The sequence below is a fragment of the Geotrypetes seraphini genome, chromosome 2 (genome assembly GCF_902459505.1).
Source record: "Geotrypetes seraphini chromosome 2, aGeoSer1.1, whole genome shotgun sequence".
NCBI lineage: Eukaryota > Metazoa > Chordata > Amphibia > Gymnophiona > Dermophiidae > Geotrypetes > Geotrypetes seraphini.
Window position 1 is genome coordinate 158,266 of NC_047085.1, and position 16,558 is coordinate 174,823.

At 41.8% G+C, this 16,558-nt stretch overlaps 1 protein-coding gene across 1 annotated transcript in view; it reads right to left on the reverse strand.

Moving 5' to 3' along the window:
• Positions 1-16,558, reverse strand: part of LOC117355870 (zinc transporter 2-like) — a 120,479-nt gene that overhangs the window by 67,072 nt on the left and 36,849 nt on the right. Inside the window, exon 3 of the mRNA XM_033934954.1 lies at positions 10,575-10,721. Within this exon, the coding sequence (XP_033790845.1) occupies positions 10,575-10,721 (147 nt within the window). The remainder of the gene's footprint in view (positions 1-10,574; positions 10,722-16,558) is intronic.

Here is a 16,558-nt window from a genome sequence, read left to right on the forward strand (position 1 = left end):
ATAAATAAAGACAGATACACACACATATGTTCTAGCACCCGTTAATGTAACGGGCTTAAAGACTAGTGTGTATATATATATATATATATATATATATATATATATATATATATATATATATTTATTTATATTTATATATATATATATATATATACACACACATTTGGATCAGTTTATATTCAAGCAGAGTCATCATCGAAGAAATTTAAATCAGTAATACAAACCTAGCTGTCCACCTAAGCTTACAATCTCTCATAGGGTGATATCTCTTATATGGGGAAAGGCTAAAGAGGTTAGGGCTCTTCAGCTTGGAAAAGACACGACTGAGGGGAGATATGATTGAAGTCTACAAAATCCTGAGTGGTGTAGAATGGGTACAAGCTTCCTCTGTATGTACCGAACAGGTCCTTCCGTTCCCAGGATGAAATATGACTTAAAACACCCCTTGGTCATGCCCTTCAACTGCAAACTGCAAAACAGCATTCCTACTCCTACTTCATTCCGAGCCACTGGAATCAGCTTCCCCCACAGATCAGATCCCTTGAAGGACTCAACTTTAGGAATGCAATAAAAACATACCTCGTCATCTAACTCCCCTGTCCATGACTGATAGATTACAAAGAAATGTATATTGATACAAACTAAACTAAATTAAACTAAATCTTAGGTTTATATACCACACCATCTCCGTAGACGCAGAGCTCGGCACGGTTTACAGGATTTAGGATGAGAAAGGAACTCCAGTGGAGGGTTTAAGGATTAGGTGTAAGAGGGTGGGGATGGGTGGGAGAGGCCAAAGAGGGGGAAGTGTTACAGTTTTGAGAATAGCCAGGTTTTTAGGTGTTTGCGGAAGAGTTGGAGGGAGCTTGAGGTTCGGAGCGGGGAGGTAAGGTTATTCCAGAGTTCAGTGATTCTAAAGGGGAGGGATGACCCTAGTTTTCCTGCATGCGAAATACCTTTTGTGGAAGAGAAAGATAGTTTAAGAGTTTGGGAGGATCTGGAGGAGGTAGGAGTTGCGGAGTTCCAGGAAAGAGGAATAACGGCAGGAAGAATGCCATGTAGGATCTTGAAAGCTAGGCATGCACATTTGAAGTGGATCCTGGGGATTATTGGGAGCCAATGGAGCTTAGACAGGAGTGGCGAGACGTGATCAAATTTGCTTTTTGCGAAAATAAGCTTAGCCGCGGCGTTCGGAATCCGCTGAAGTCTATGGAGGCTTATCTTGGTTAGGCTGAGGAAGATAGAATTGCAGTAGTCCAATCTGGAAAGGATGATGGATTGTACTAGGACGGCAAAGTGTTTTTGATGAAAGTAGGGTCTGACTTTCCTTAGCATATGAAGGCTGAAGAAGCATTTTTTTACCAAGGAGTGGAGATGGTCGTTGAAGGATAGAGAGGAGTCCAAGGTGACACCCAGAACTTTGCTTGAGAACTCGAGCTGTAGTGAGGAGCCAGAGGACAATGGGATGGAGGAGGGTAAATGGTCTAATTTTGGGTCGAGCCAAAGGAGTTTTGTTTTGGACTCGTTCAGTTTCATTTGTACTGTGAGTGCCCAGGATTGGAGGTTTGTTATGCATGAGGATATGTTCGTAGAGAGGTTAGTGAGGTTCGAGTCGGTCTCAAGGAGGACGAGGATGTCATCAGCGGTATATAAGAATAAAGAATAATAAAGAATAATAAAGTGTTTCAAGGGGGGATAGTTGGAGGAGTTTCAGGGAGGACATGTAAATGTTAAAAAGGATTGGAGAGAGGGGTGAGCCTTGCGGGACACCACAAGTCGGGATCCAGGGGGAGGATGAGGTGCCGCTCATGTTAACCGTGTAAGAGCGGGAACGTAAGAATTTGGAGAACCAATCTAGAACTGTGGAGCTAATGCCTATCTCGGAGAGTTGGAAAATTAGAATATCGTGGTGGACAATATCAAAAGCTGCAGAGAGGTCGAATTGTAGAAGAACAGCAAACTTGTTACGAGAATGCAGTTGCTGAACCTTAGAGATTAGTGAGGCCAATAGGGATTCAGTGCAGAAGTTGGGTCTGAAGCCATATTGGTAAGGTAGGAGAATGGAGAATCTCTCTAGATAGGAAGAGAGCTGGGTAGATATGAAAGACTCAAGCAACTTGGTTAGGAGAGGGATATTTGCTATTGGACGATAGCTGGATGGTAAGGAGGGGTCTAGGTCTGCTTTTTTCAGTAGTGGGGTCAGAGCGATGTGTCCCATTTCAGTAGAGAATAGGCCCGATAGTAGGGCAGAGTTTATGAGTTTGGTAAGAGATGCGATGGCCTGTGTGGGAATTTTCTCAAATAGGTAGGAGGGGAATGGGTCCAAGGTGCAGTTGCAAGATTTTAATTTGAGGCAGAGTTTAAGGATCTGAGAATCAGATACGAGCTCGAAGGCAGTCCAGGATCTCTCGGCAGGGATGGGGTTGAAGGCAGCTAGGGTATGGTTGGGGTTGGAGGGCACCAGAGAGTTGTAGGAGACTGCGGGCGGGAAGGAGCATCTTAAGGTAGTGACCTTATCATTGATGAATTTTGCTAGAACCTCTACAAGATTCTCAGTATCTTGTACTGTAACTATGACAAATTTAACCTATAAACTGTATATTGGTTTTAGATCCTTAATATGTGTCTAGTTAAGATAAAAACTTGTACTGTAACTATGGCACAAATCAATAAAGCAATACAGAAATCATTCGTAGTTATGAGAAACTTAAGACAAGTTAGAAAAGTCTTCGATAGAACACAATTCCGGCTCTTAGTACAATCCCTAGTCCTAAGCCTTTTAGACTGTTGCAACATTCTCTACCTCCCCTGCCCAGCAACAATGATAAAACAACTACAAACAATCCAAAACACAGCACTGAGACTTATCTTTTCATCAAGGAAACATGACCACATCACAGAGACATACCTCAACTCACACTGGCTCCCAATTCCGGCAAGAATACTATTCAAATTCTACTGTCTACTATTTAAAACCATAAATGGCCACAGCTCAACCTACCTGAACAACCGCCTCATCCAAACTACATCAACTAGATATAGGAAAGCCCACACTCCATTCACGCACCCCCCAATCAAAGAAGTCAAACGGAAAAAACGATATGATGGCCTCCTAGCCACACAAGCAGGATAACTCGACAACCAAATCTCCAATGTACTAATTATAACCCCAGACTACAAAACATTCAGAAAAGAAATAAAAATTCTACTTTTCAAGAAATTCCTGCAAATGACTTAATACCGCTAGCTCCTTTCCACTTCCCAATACCTTCCCGATTCCCCAAAGCAACCTCAGCTACTCTTTATCTCCTCTAGAAATTACCAGATATCTTCTTCATGTAATATGTTTTTTGTAATTCTTTTGTAATCCACCTTGAACCGAAAGGCAATGGCGGAATAGAAATCTCTAATGTAATGTAATTGTAATGGGTTAACTGTATATTATGTATGTTAGCCTGTAACCTGTTCTGAGCTCTTTGGGGAAGATGGGATAGAAATCGAAATAAATAAAAATTAAAAAGACAATGGGACACTCAATGAAGGTGCATGGGAATACCTATAAAACAAACAGGAGATATTTTTTCACTCAATGAATAGTTAAGCTCTGAAACTTGTTGTCAGAGGATGTGATAACAGTGGTTAACATGACTGGGTTTAAAAGAGATTTGGACAAATTCTTGGAGGAAAAGTCCATAGTCTGCTTTTGAGACAGACATTGGGAAGCCACTGCTTGCACTGGGATTAGTAGCATGGAAAGTTGCTACTATTTAGGGTTTTGTCAGATACTTGTGACCTGGATTGGCCACAGTTGGAAACAGGATACTGGGCTAGATGAACCATTGTTCTGACCCAATAAGGCTAACATAAGAACATAAGAATTGCCACTGCAGGGTCAGACTAGTGGTCTATCCTGCCCAGCAGTCCGCTCATGCAGTGGCTCCTAGGTCAAGACCAGTGCTCCAAATGAGTCCAGTCTCACCAGTTTAGCATGAACTTGTCCCACTTGGTCTAGAAACCCTGGAGGAATACAGATAGGAATAGATATGAAAATGGAAAGAGTATAGATAAAAACAAGGGGGCTATAGGGCTAAATCAAGATAACCTGACAGGTCGTGGACCTGATGGGCCGCCGCGGGTGCGGACTGCTTGGCGCGATGGCCCTCTGGTCTGACCCAGTGGAGGCAAATTCTTATGTTCTTATGTGTTCTCCCCTATAACAGACTCCGGAAGAGCATTCCAATTTTCTACCACTGTCTGGGTGAAGAAGAATTTCCTTACGTTTGTACGGAATCTATCCCCTTTCAACTTTAGAGAGTGTCCTCTCGTTCTCCCTACCTTGGAGAGGGTGAACAGTCTGTCTTTCTCTACTAAGTCTATTCCCTTCAGTATTTTGAATGTTTAGATCATGTCCCCTCCCAGTCTCCTCTTTTCAAGGGAGAAGAGGCCCAACTTCTCCAATCTCTCATGGTTTGATTGTTTAATTGTATGTTATGTTCCCTACCCTATTTAATTTTATATTTTTCTTATTTTAAACTTTTATTGTAAACCACTTAGATTTACCCTTGGTTTTTTATTTGCGGTATATTAAATAAATTGAACTTGAACTTATGCTGCTATGACTGGCTATTCTCTACTCCTCCTTTTTAATGGTCCTTTTCTACTGTCCTCTGTCCCTCTAAAATGCTTGGATCTTGGTTGAATTATATTTTCTGTCCTATCAATAAACTATATTTCTTTATCTTGTTTTTTGTTTAAGTGTTCCTTTTAGAATTGTAAACTGCCAAGATCTGCTACTTACACTATGGCGATAGAGCAGTTTTAATAAACTATAAACATAAACTATAAACATGATCAACTTTAAACTTGACATCGGGAAAGAGAAACGTACCAAAACCTTAACCACGACCTTAAAGTTTAAAAAGGGGAGATATGATAGCATAAGAGCAATGGTGAAACAACGGCTCAAGAAAAAGATGGACAAAGTTAAAACGGTAGATCAAGCATGGTCCCTACTTAAAAATACTATCACGGAAGCACAAAATCTCTACATTCCGCGGATTTCCAAAGAAAGGAAAATTAAAGGCAAAGGAGAACCAGAATGGCTTACTAGAGAGGTGAAAGAAGCCATAAAAGAAAAGAAGGACTCCTTTAAAAAATGGAAACGCATGAAAACAACCGAAGCTTGGAACAAACACAAAGATGATCAGCAGGGCCGCCATCAGAAATTTCTGGGCCCCTTACTGAGCAATCCTATTGGGCCCCCCACGCACCCCTTCCCCCCCCCCGACCCCCTCTTCTTGTATGGGCCGAATACACACATATTTTTCTCTGTCGCCGCACTCTTTGACCAAAAGATTTGTAAGCCTGCAACCACGTCAAGGTAGACTCTTTCAGCAGGGCCCTAACCTAACCTAAACTAAACTAATCTATACCTATCTATTCTAAACTAACATATGTCTAATACTGAACTAATAACAAACTAACAACCATCTGCATAATAAATAACTAATAAATAATAGTGCTAGTAGCTATAATTCACTTTTGAATGTAAAATCTCAGTTAAGGATTTATTTTGACCTTTGTAGGCCAGAAGTAGATCACAATTGCACAATATTTTTTGTAACAAGTATTAAATGTGTTTTTATAAATACTGTAAGCTTAATAAATATATCAGAAAAAACTACACATCTGAGCGCATATCTGAACATACACATCTGTATGATCCCATCCTCCTCTGCTTGCCTATAGCTGCATCATGGATGTTAAAAATGTACGATATGTTGATATGTGCACCTTCCTTCCTTCCCATCCATCCTCCTCAGCCTGTCCTTACACATCCACAGCTGCATGTTAATGATGATGTATATGTTATGATGATAAATAAGTGCATATGAGCACATCATTAACATGCAGCTATGGATGAATATAAAAAAGAAACAATATTCTGTACAATTGTCAATTTATAAATCAGCGTCTTCTCCCCATTCTCTCTTCCCCATTTCCCTTCAGCGTCCTCAGCCCACTCTCTCTCCACTTTCCTTCAGCACACGCACATAAAAACAAGCAAGTAATTTATATCATTTTCATTCTATTCATTCATAGAAATTAAAGTCTAAATAATGCCAGTCACATAACAAAACATGATTAAATTTCCTGCACAGTCAAGCCTTCAAGGATTACTAGATGTCTTTCAGCAGTTCCCCTCCCTCCCTCCCCATTACCTTTGTGGCCAAGTCAAAATGATCTACCAACAATAAAAATTTAAAAACACAAAGCACGCTGTACGCAGAGAAAATGTTAATTATCATTTATATTCCGCGGGTTTTTAAAGAGGTCAAGGCAGATGACTTTATGCAATGTCACCTCAGTAACAACTATGCAAAAATAGACAAATATGCCCCCTCCCTTTTTACTAAAACGCGATAGCGGTTTTTAGCGCAGGGAGCTGCGTTGAATGCCCCACGCTGCTCTCAACGCTCATAGGCTCCCTGCGCTAAAAAACGCTATTGCGGTTTAGTAAAAGGGGGCCATAGTGCAAAATATAGACAGCATATATAAATTCTCAAAGCAGACACATTTTGATCACTAAATTGAAAATAAAACCATTTTTCCTACCTTTGGTAATTTCATCAGTCTCTGGTTGCACTTTATTCTTCTGACTGTGCATCCAATATTTCTTCCCTTCTTTCAGCCTCCTGTATGCTTCCTCTCCTCCAGACCTCATTCCCTCCCCAAACTTTTTCTTTGTTTCACCCTGCCCTTCTTTCTTTTTCTCTCTCTCCATACCCCCTTTCTTTCTGTATGTCTGTTTTTCTCTCTCTCACCCTGCCCCCTTCTTTCTCTCTCCACACCCTCTTTCATTCTGTATGTCTGTCTTTCTCTCTCTTTCCGTGCCCCATTTTTCTTTGTTTCACCCTGCCCCCTTTCTTTCTTTCTGGCTTCCTGTCCCCCCTTTCTTTCTTTCTCCCTGCCCTCCCCTATGCCACCACCATTGGGAAAATGCTGCCACCGCCACTGGGGAATAGGCTGCCACTGCCGCCATTGGGAACAGGCCAGCGCTGAGTTCGCCCTGCTTCTCTTCCCCGCGGGGCCGACCAACTCTCGCCACCCGACGTCAATTCTAACGTCGGAGAGGATGTTCTAGGCCAGCCAGGCAGCGATTGGCTGGCCCAGAACGTCCTCTCCGACGTCAAAATTGACGCGAGTGGCGAGAGTTGGCCGGCCCCACAGGGAAAAGCAGGGAGAACTTGGCGCCGGCCTGTTCCCGATGGCGGCGGTGGCACTCAAGTGACTAAAGAGCCGCAGTTTGCCGGCCTAGGGAGAACACTGAAGGGTGGCCAGCTGTGCACCCCCTTGGGACGTAAACCCGGGGCGGGGCGGACCGCCCCCCCCCCACCCTGGTATGCCACTTTCTGTACCTCACTCCCTCCCTATGACCAAAAATTCTCCTTTCTTCTATTCCCCGTGTACACAACCATCTCTTTCCCTCCCTTCCTCTCTCCCAAGTCCATGCCTTCTGTGTCCAAAAACACATTCCCTCCCCCACCTCAGCATCTCTTTCCCTCCCTTCCTCTCTCCCAAGTCCATGCCTTCTGTGTCCAAAAAACCCATTCCCTCCCCACCTCAGCATCTCTTTCCCTCCCTTCCTCTCTCCCAAGTCCATGTCTTCTGTGTCCAAAAACCCATTCCCTCCCCACCTCAGCATCTCTTTCCCTCCCTTCCTCTCTCCCAAGTCCATGCCTTCTGTGTCCAAAAACCCATTCTCTCCCCCACCTCAGCATCTCTTTCCCTCCCTTCCTCTCTCCCAAGTTCATGCCTTATGTCCAAAACGCACTCCCTCCCCCCTTTTGTGTTCCGCGTTTGCCTCCCAGCCCATCTTTGCAACTTTCTCAGCAAAACGAAGCTCAAGCCGCGAGGCTTGTCTTCTGTTTCCTGCCCGGAGCTGACAGGGGGCCCGGGCTCCCCCAGGGTCCTAGGCCACAGTCTAGGGGGAGGGGAGGTCTGCCCCACGTGGACAGGAGAGAGCTGGACGGGGGACCCGCGGAGTTCAATACATCTTGAACCGCGAGGCTCGTCTTCTGTTCCTGCCTGCCCTGCCGCGCACAAATAGCCGACTGGAAGTATTCTCCGACGTCAGCGTTGACGTCGGAGGGCAGGCTTTGCTTAAGCCCTCCCTCCGACGTCAGCGCTGACATCGGGGGAACACTTGCGATCGGCTATATGTGAGCGGCAGGGCAGGCAGGAACAGAAGACGAGCCTCGCGGCTCGAGATGTATTGAACTCCGCGGGTCCCCCGTCCAGCTCTCTCCTGTCCACGTGGGGCGGACCTCCCCTCCCCCTAGACTGTGGCCTAGGACCCTGGGGGAGCCCGGGCCCCCTGTCAGCTCCGGGCCCCTGAATGCAGGACTGGTGGTACTGCCCTGATGGCGGCCCTGATGATCAGAAGAAATGTCACAAAGTGGTGAGGGATGCCAAAAAGGACTATGAGGAGAAAATAGCACAAGAGGCCAAAAATTTCAAGCCCTTCTTTAGATACGTAAAAGGGAAAAAACCTACAAAAGAGGCGGTGGGACTGCTGGACGACCAGGGAAGAAAATGGTACATCAAGGAAGACAAATAAATTGCAGACAGACTCAATTCCTTCTTTGCGTCTGTCTTTACAAAGGAGGATGTTGCAACAATACCAGAAGCAGTGAAAGTGTTCAAAGGAGTAATAGAGGAGAGCCTTACCACAGCAGAAGTGGACTTGGACCAGATATACTACCAGATCGGCAATCTTAAAAGCGACAAATCCCTTGGACCTGATAGAACTGAAGGTTGAAATCGGAGAGCTTTTGCAAAAACTTGCCAACCTGTCAATTAGAACTGGACAGATACCGGATGATTGGAAGATAGCGAACGTCACGCCAATTTTCAAAAAAAGATCAAGAGGAGAACCAGGCAATTACAGACCTGTGAGTCTTACATCTGTCCCTGGAAAGATGGTTGAAGCACTGATTATAGATAGTATATCCAGCACTTGGATACACACGACCTGATGAGAGCCAGTCAACATGGCTTCAGGAAAGGGAAATCATGTTTGACAAATTTACTTCAATTTTTTGAGACCGTGAACAAACAAATTGATAGAGGAGAACCGGTGGACATAATATACTTGGACTTCCAGAAAGCGTTTGACAAGATTCCACATGAAAGACTTCTCAGGAAACTACAAAGCCATGGAATAGAGGGAGATATACTAAGATGGATAGGCAAATGGCTGGAGAACAGAAAGCAGAGAGTGGGCAGACTGGGAGAAAGTGTCTAGCAGTGTACCCCAAGGCTCGGTACTTGGGCCCATCTTATTTAATATTTTCATCAATGACCTAGAAGAAGGAACATCCAGTGAGATCATCAAGTTTGCAAACAACACAAAGCTATGCCGGGCAATCAGATCGCAGAAGGATAGCTAGGAACTCCAGAGTGACTTGTGTCAGTTAGAGAAATGGGCGGAGAAATGATAATGAAGTTTAATGTGGAAAAGTGCAAAGTAATACATTTAGGCAGAAAGAACAAGGAACACGAGTATAGAATGTCTGGTGCAACTCTGGGTAAGAGCGAACAAGAAAAGGACCTGGGTGTACTGATAAATAGGACCCTGAAACCGTCGGCACAATTGGTGGCAGCGGCAAAGAAAGCAAATAGAATGTTAGGCATGATAAAGAAAGGAATCACGAGTAGATTGGAGAAAGTTATAATGCTGCTTTATAGGGCAATGGTCAGACCACATTTGGAATACTGTGTCCAATATTGGTCTCCCAACCTAAAGAAGGATATAAAACTGCTGGAGAGGGTGCAGAGACGAGCAACAAAGCTAATAAAAGGTATGGAGAACTTGGAATACAAGGAACGACTTAAGACTGGGATTGTTCTCCCTTGTGAAAAGGAGATTGCGAGGGGATATGATCGAGACTTTCAAAATACTGAAAGGAATCAACAAAATAGAGCAGGAAAAAAAATTATTTACAATGTCCAATGTGACACGGACAAGAGGATGTGGACTGAAGCTAAGGGAGGACAAGTCCAGGACAAATATCAGGAAGTTCTGCTTCATGCAACGAGTGGTGGAAACGTGGAATGCTCTCCCAGAGGAGGTTATTGCGGAATCCACCGTTCTAGGATTTAAAAGCAAACTAGATGCACATCTCCTTACGAGAGGCATAGAGGGATATGGGTGACTAAAATTACGCCAGGTGTACACTTGGCTGGGCCTCCACATGTGCGGATCGCCGGACTTGATGGACCGAAGGTCTGATCCGGAGATGGCAGTTCTTATGTTCATAAACGATAATATACCCTTCCTCTGTGAGCTTTGACATATGTATGCCACCCACTATGTCCCCTCTTACTACATAATACAGTGTTCAGTGGACAAGCTTCCACATAAGCATGCCATAATCCCGATAATAAAAGCATACCTGCTTTCTACTTTTTAAAACATTGACCCCAAAAAGCACAGAACTTTGGTTTTATACAACAGTAGCACATATAGAAAATGAGAAATAACTTTGTGGAAGTAATGTAAATGTTCTTACCAGATCGGTGCCAACCAAAGTTCATGGTTTTGGTTGGAGCCTGTGAAGCAATCCATAAGGAAAATAGACTGACACACATACTGCCTAGATCAGTCAGCAAGTGAGCTGCATCAGTCATGATGGCCAAGCTATGAGCTAGGTACCCTCCTAGGAAAAGGACGAGATTCAATATTCAGTACTTCAGATCACCAAATGGTATATAGATAAAAGATGCAGATGGGTTGTTGTTGTTTTTTAATGATTATATTGAAACAATGCAGGAAGTTAGGCAGGAGTATAGAACAGGACCGGATTTCTTTTTACTCGGAGAACAGGAAAATTACCAGCCTGCTTGTTTACAAGGGATAGACCACACACACACAACTTCTGAGAATTACAGAACAACTAATGCAAGATCTGATATGCTGTACATCAGGGGTGCCCACACTTTTGGGGCTTGCGAGCTACTTTTAAAATGACCAAGTCAAAATGATCTACCGACAATAAAATTTAAAAAAACACAAAGCACACTGTATGCAGAGAAAATGTTAATTATCATTTATATTTTGGGGGTTTTTCAAAGAGATCAAGGCAGATGACTTTATGCAATGTCACCTCAGTAACTATACAAAAATAGACAAATATACCCCCTCCCTTTTTCTAAACCGCAACAGCAATTTTTAGCGCAAGGAGCTGAGCTGAATGCCCTGCGCTGCTCTCGACGCTCATAGCTCCCTGCGGTAAAAAACACTATTGCGGTTTAGTAATAGGAGGCCATAGTGCAAAATATAGACAGCAGATATAAATTCTCAAAACCAACACATTTTGATCACTAAATTAAAGAAAAAATCATTTTTCCTACCTTTGTTGTCTGGTGATTTCATGAGTCTCTGGTTGCACGTTCTTCTGACTGTGCATCCAATATTTCTTCCCTTCTTTCAGCCTCCTATATGCTTCCTCTCCTCCAGACCTCATTCCCTCCCCCAACTTTATCTTCCTCTCTCCCTGCCCCCCCTTTCTTTCTTTCTCCCTGTCCCCCTTCTTTTTTTCTGTCTGTCTTTCCAAGCCCCAGACTGACAACAGTTTTTAAAGTTGTTCAATAAATATTGAAAATCGAACTGTACAATTTGCTGTACAATTGTCCCCGAAACATAATGAAAAATGTTTCATCTACTTTTAAAGTAGATTTGTTTAAATGGGCTACTTTTTCTTTGATTAAGGGACTGTTTTCTGATGAATTGGGTCAAATTTTGGTTACCCCTATTCTTATAGATCAGAAGATATCAATTGCCACGAAATCCAATTATAGACCCATAGCAAGCATTCCTTTGTTTATCAAATTACTGGAAGGTTTAGTTAATTTAGAATTAGTAAGTTATTTGGATAAATTTAATATCCCCAATATACATCAGTCGGGATTTAGAAGAGGATAAAGTACGGAGACTGTAATGCTTGATTATCTTCATGGTCTATTTATCAAAGGCACTAGTGCCTTAATTCTTCAGATAGATTATAGTATTGCCTTTGATCTAGTAGATCATGAAATATTGTTGAGTTGTTTAGACACAATAGGACTTTCAGGAAGGGTCTGGAACTGGTATCAAGGTTTTTTTGAAGAAAAGATCTTATCAAGTGATTTATCAAATGATTTTTCAAGTGATTTTTCAAGTGATTTATCAAGAATAGTTATCAAGTAACTATTCTCATTCATTCTGGGAGTCACACTAGACCAACATTTAACACTAGCAGAACACACGAACTTAGTGGTAAAAAATGCTTTTTTACATTGTGGAAATTAAGAACCATAAAAAAATATTTTGATCCTTTATCGTTCAGACTATTGATGCAGGCATTAGTTTTATCTATTTTAGACTATTGTAGCATCATCTATTTAGGAACACCCAAAAAATTCTAAGGAAATTAAGAATAATTCAGAATACAGCTGATCGATTGATTTTTGGTTTAAAAAAGAATGACCATATTAGTCCATATTATCGTTTACTTCATTGGCTGCCTTTGGAGGCAAGAGTATTATTCAAATTTTCCTGTATCTGCTTTAAGCTGAAATCGGGATTGGCTTCAGCTTACCTTTTCCTTCATTTTGTGTTGCATAAACCATCAAGAGAAACTAGAAACTTCTACTTATTTGCTTATCCAAAAATTAATGGGTGTAGATATAAGACCTTCTTAGCATTTCAAGCTGGTAGGCAACAATCTTGGTTAGGTAAATGTATTCAGCAAGCTATATTTTCCTATTGCTGTTTTCGGAAATTAATTAAAACCACTTTGTTCGATAAGTTTATTACTCAATGAAAGTTTTATTATTGAAATTCTATTTTACAAATATTTGTATTTTTTACTGTATTATTGTATTTCGCTGATTGTCCACCTCTTTTTAATGTAAACCGCCTAGAACTTTTGGTATAAAAGAATAAACTTATTATCATTATTATTTCTGTCTTTCTTTCTTTCTGTTTCCCTTCTTTCTGTCTCACTGCCGAGTTGTGAGCTCTCCCTGCTTCCCAACGCAGTAAACAGAAGTGCCAGGCCGACCAGCCTTCCATCCAACATCAATTCTGATGTCGGAGAGGAAGTTCCGGGCCAGCCAGGCAACGATTGACGTCGGGGGGGGGGGGGGGGGCGGTGCTTCTGTTTACCGCGTCGGGAAGCAGATAGAATATGAAGGCAACATGAGTCTATCATGGAGCCAGGTATGGGCTCTGTGATCGACTCGCATTGCCTTCGCAATTGACCTTTTGGGCACCCCCTTCTGTGAATAAAACATGTGGATAGAACACTCTTGAAAGGCTCCAAAGAAAATTAAAGAGTCATGGGAGAGGTGGCAAAGTTCAGTTGTGGATTAGGAATTGGTTATCGGATAGAAAACAGAGGGTAGGGTTAAATGGCCATTTTTCTCTATGGAGCAAATAGGGCAAATAGTGGAGTGCCACGGGGATCTGTATGAAGACCGGTGCTATTTAACATACTTATAAATGATCTGGAAATTGGAATGACAACTGAGGTGATTAGATTTGCAGATCACACTAAACTGTTCAAAGTTGTTAAAATGCAAGCTGACTGTGCAAAATTGCAGGAAGACATTAGGAAATTGGAAGACTGGACTTCCAAATAACAGATGGAGATAAAAAATAAAAAACATAAAAGCCATATAACATGATAGCGAACACAATGATGGTGATTTAAACAATGGATAAAAATGAGTAAAAGAGATGGCAAGCTGTAGGTAGATACAGTAAAAAAAGGAAACGGTAGATTGTATAGTAGGAAAAAAATAAATATGGACAGAGACAGAAAAATAAATCGAAGAAAGCTGAATAGAAAAGGAGAAGAAAAGAGAAAAATTAATTGATGGGAAATATTGGCAAGAGAGTTAAGAGGAAAACAAGGAAAGCAGAAACCAGAGACTGGGACCAACACAATTAGAAAAAGTAAATGACCAGACAACAAAAGTAGAAAGAATGAATTTTAATTTTAATTTAGTATAAAATAGTGAGGTAGCTAGAAACATAGAAACTTGATGACAAATAATGGCAAATGGCCCATCCAGTCTGCCCATCCACAGCATCCACTATCTCTTCCTCTTCCTAAGAGATCCCATGTGCCTGTTCCACGCTTTCTTGAATTCAGACAGTCTTTCTCTCCCCCACCTCTACTGGGAAACTGTTCCATATATTTACTACCCTTTCTGTAAAAAAAAAAATAAAAGTATTTCCTTGGATTACTCCTGAGCCTATCACATAAACATTAATAAATAATGAAAATGGAACTAAGGTAATCTTTTTATTGGATTCATTTTAATACATTTTGATTAATTAGACCATACCCTCCTTCCTCATGTCAGAACAGAATATCTTAACTACTGAATACTGTCCTGACTTGAGGAAAGAAGTTTTGGCTTCTAAAAGCTAATTGAAAATGTACTTAGTCCAATAAAGTGATATCATATTACCCAAATTTTGTTTTATTTGTATTTGTTAACCTCCTAAAGGGTCTGAAAAGCCGTCTTAGGCTTGGCATCCTCTGTAAGCAGGATCTTCCAGTACCCTTTAGTCAAATCCAGAGTAGATAAGTACTGGGCAGTCCCCAGGCAATCTAACAAGTCATCTATCCTGGGCATTGAGAAGGCATCAAATGTAGAAATCTCATTGACTAAAAAGTAAATGCAGAAGCGAGGCATTATATCAGCCTTGGGCATTCACAGAGGGGCTACATCAGGGCCTTTTTGATTCCTCTATTACCCCCAAGGTATAACATTTCTTCTACCAAGGCCCATACTAAGCTGGCTGCCCCTCAGTTAGATGATAGGATCACACCCATATGATTTTCCTTGGCGGGAGTTGTATGTCATTTTTTGTTAGGGAGGTATGACCTGGCTGCTCAGATAAGACATCTTCAAACTCCCTTAACAAGCCCCCCCCCCCCCCCAACCTGTTTGGCCTGCTCCTTTTTGTTCATATCTGCAATCTAGAGCCCAAAATCCTTTTCATCTCCTTTTTCTGTATCCATAAGGTCAGCACCTGTCTCTCATTCCATGGCTTAATCAAATTAATGTGGTAGGTTTGAACCCTCCCCCACTTATCCTTCACCTGGTAATCCACATTATTTAATTTAGATACCAGCGTGTATGGCCCTTTCCATTGAGCCAAGAACTTATGGGGATTATCTGGCACTAGCACCTTTTGCCCTAGTTGTAATTCTGTGTTCCCTTTCATAAAAGGGTTTCTGATGCTGCTGACTCCATTCTAGGTTCCATAGTCCTAATTCCTGCTGCTCCTTAAGTCTTTGTTTCAGATTCCCTATATAGGGAGTAATATTGGTCGTATTCTTCTCAGGGGAACCCAGGAGTCACTGAGCACATCCAACAACCCTCGAGCCAATCTCCTAAACAGTAGCAATGCTTGTATCCTCTCTCTCACTGCATATAGCATGATGGGTAAGAACAAATCCCAATCTTTAAGGTGTTTGCTTCTACTTCTCTGCAGAGTCTTCTTGAGGTACTGGTTAAACCTCTCAACTAGTCCATTGGATTGAGGGTAATAAGCGGAGATTTTAATGTGCCTAATGCCAAAGGCCTCCAAGAAAAACTGCATTTCCTGGGACATAAAGTTGCTTCCCCTATCTGTCAGAATTTCACAGGGAAAACCTACCCCATAAAATAGTTTAGTGAGCTTGGGAATAATCACCCTAGTACTAATATGGAGGAAAAATCCATAGTTTGTTATTGAGAAAGTTATGGGGCAAGCCACTGCTTATCCTGAATCAGTAGCATGGAATGTTACTATTCTTTGGGTTTTGGCCATGTATCTGGATTGGCCACTGTGAGAACGGGCTACTGGGCTTGATGGACCATTGGTCTGACCCAGTAAGGTTATTCTTATGTTCTTAATATGCCTCAGGGCAAAGGCCCATGGATACCTGGTGGCAAAGTCCTCCACCACCACCAATATGTACCTAAACCCTCTAGGGGTTATTTCGAATGAACCTACGATATCCATGCTATCCTATCAGAGGTTCCGCTATGGCTGGTATAGGGATTAGAAGTACCCTTTCTGGGTGGTTCAGACACCTTTTGTCATAACATATAATCCAAACTAAATAAAATAATGTTTAATCCTTGAGCTTAAGTAAGCAATCCCATAATTACCACATTTAAGTGTAAAACTTTTTTCATGTTTACGGTATAAACATAACATATTCCATCATATATTATAATCCAATTTAGAAAAATCTTTCCAATTAATTTTTCAAATTACGGCAAACTTGTTCGGTTTCCAAATGGTTAGAACCCAAATCACTTAACATACTGATCCACTCATTGGTCTCTCTAAAATTGACTACTGTAATGCCCTATTTAAGGGTATTGCACAAATGGAAATTAGACGCCTACAACTAATCCAAAACGCCTCTATCAAACTCATTATGAAAGCCACTCCTCAAGAAATCTCATTGGCTACTGGTGTCGCATTGAATAACCTATAAAATAT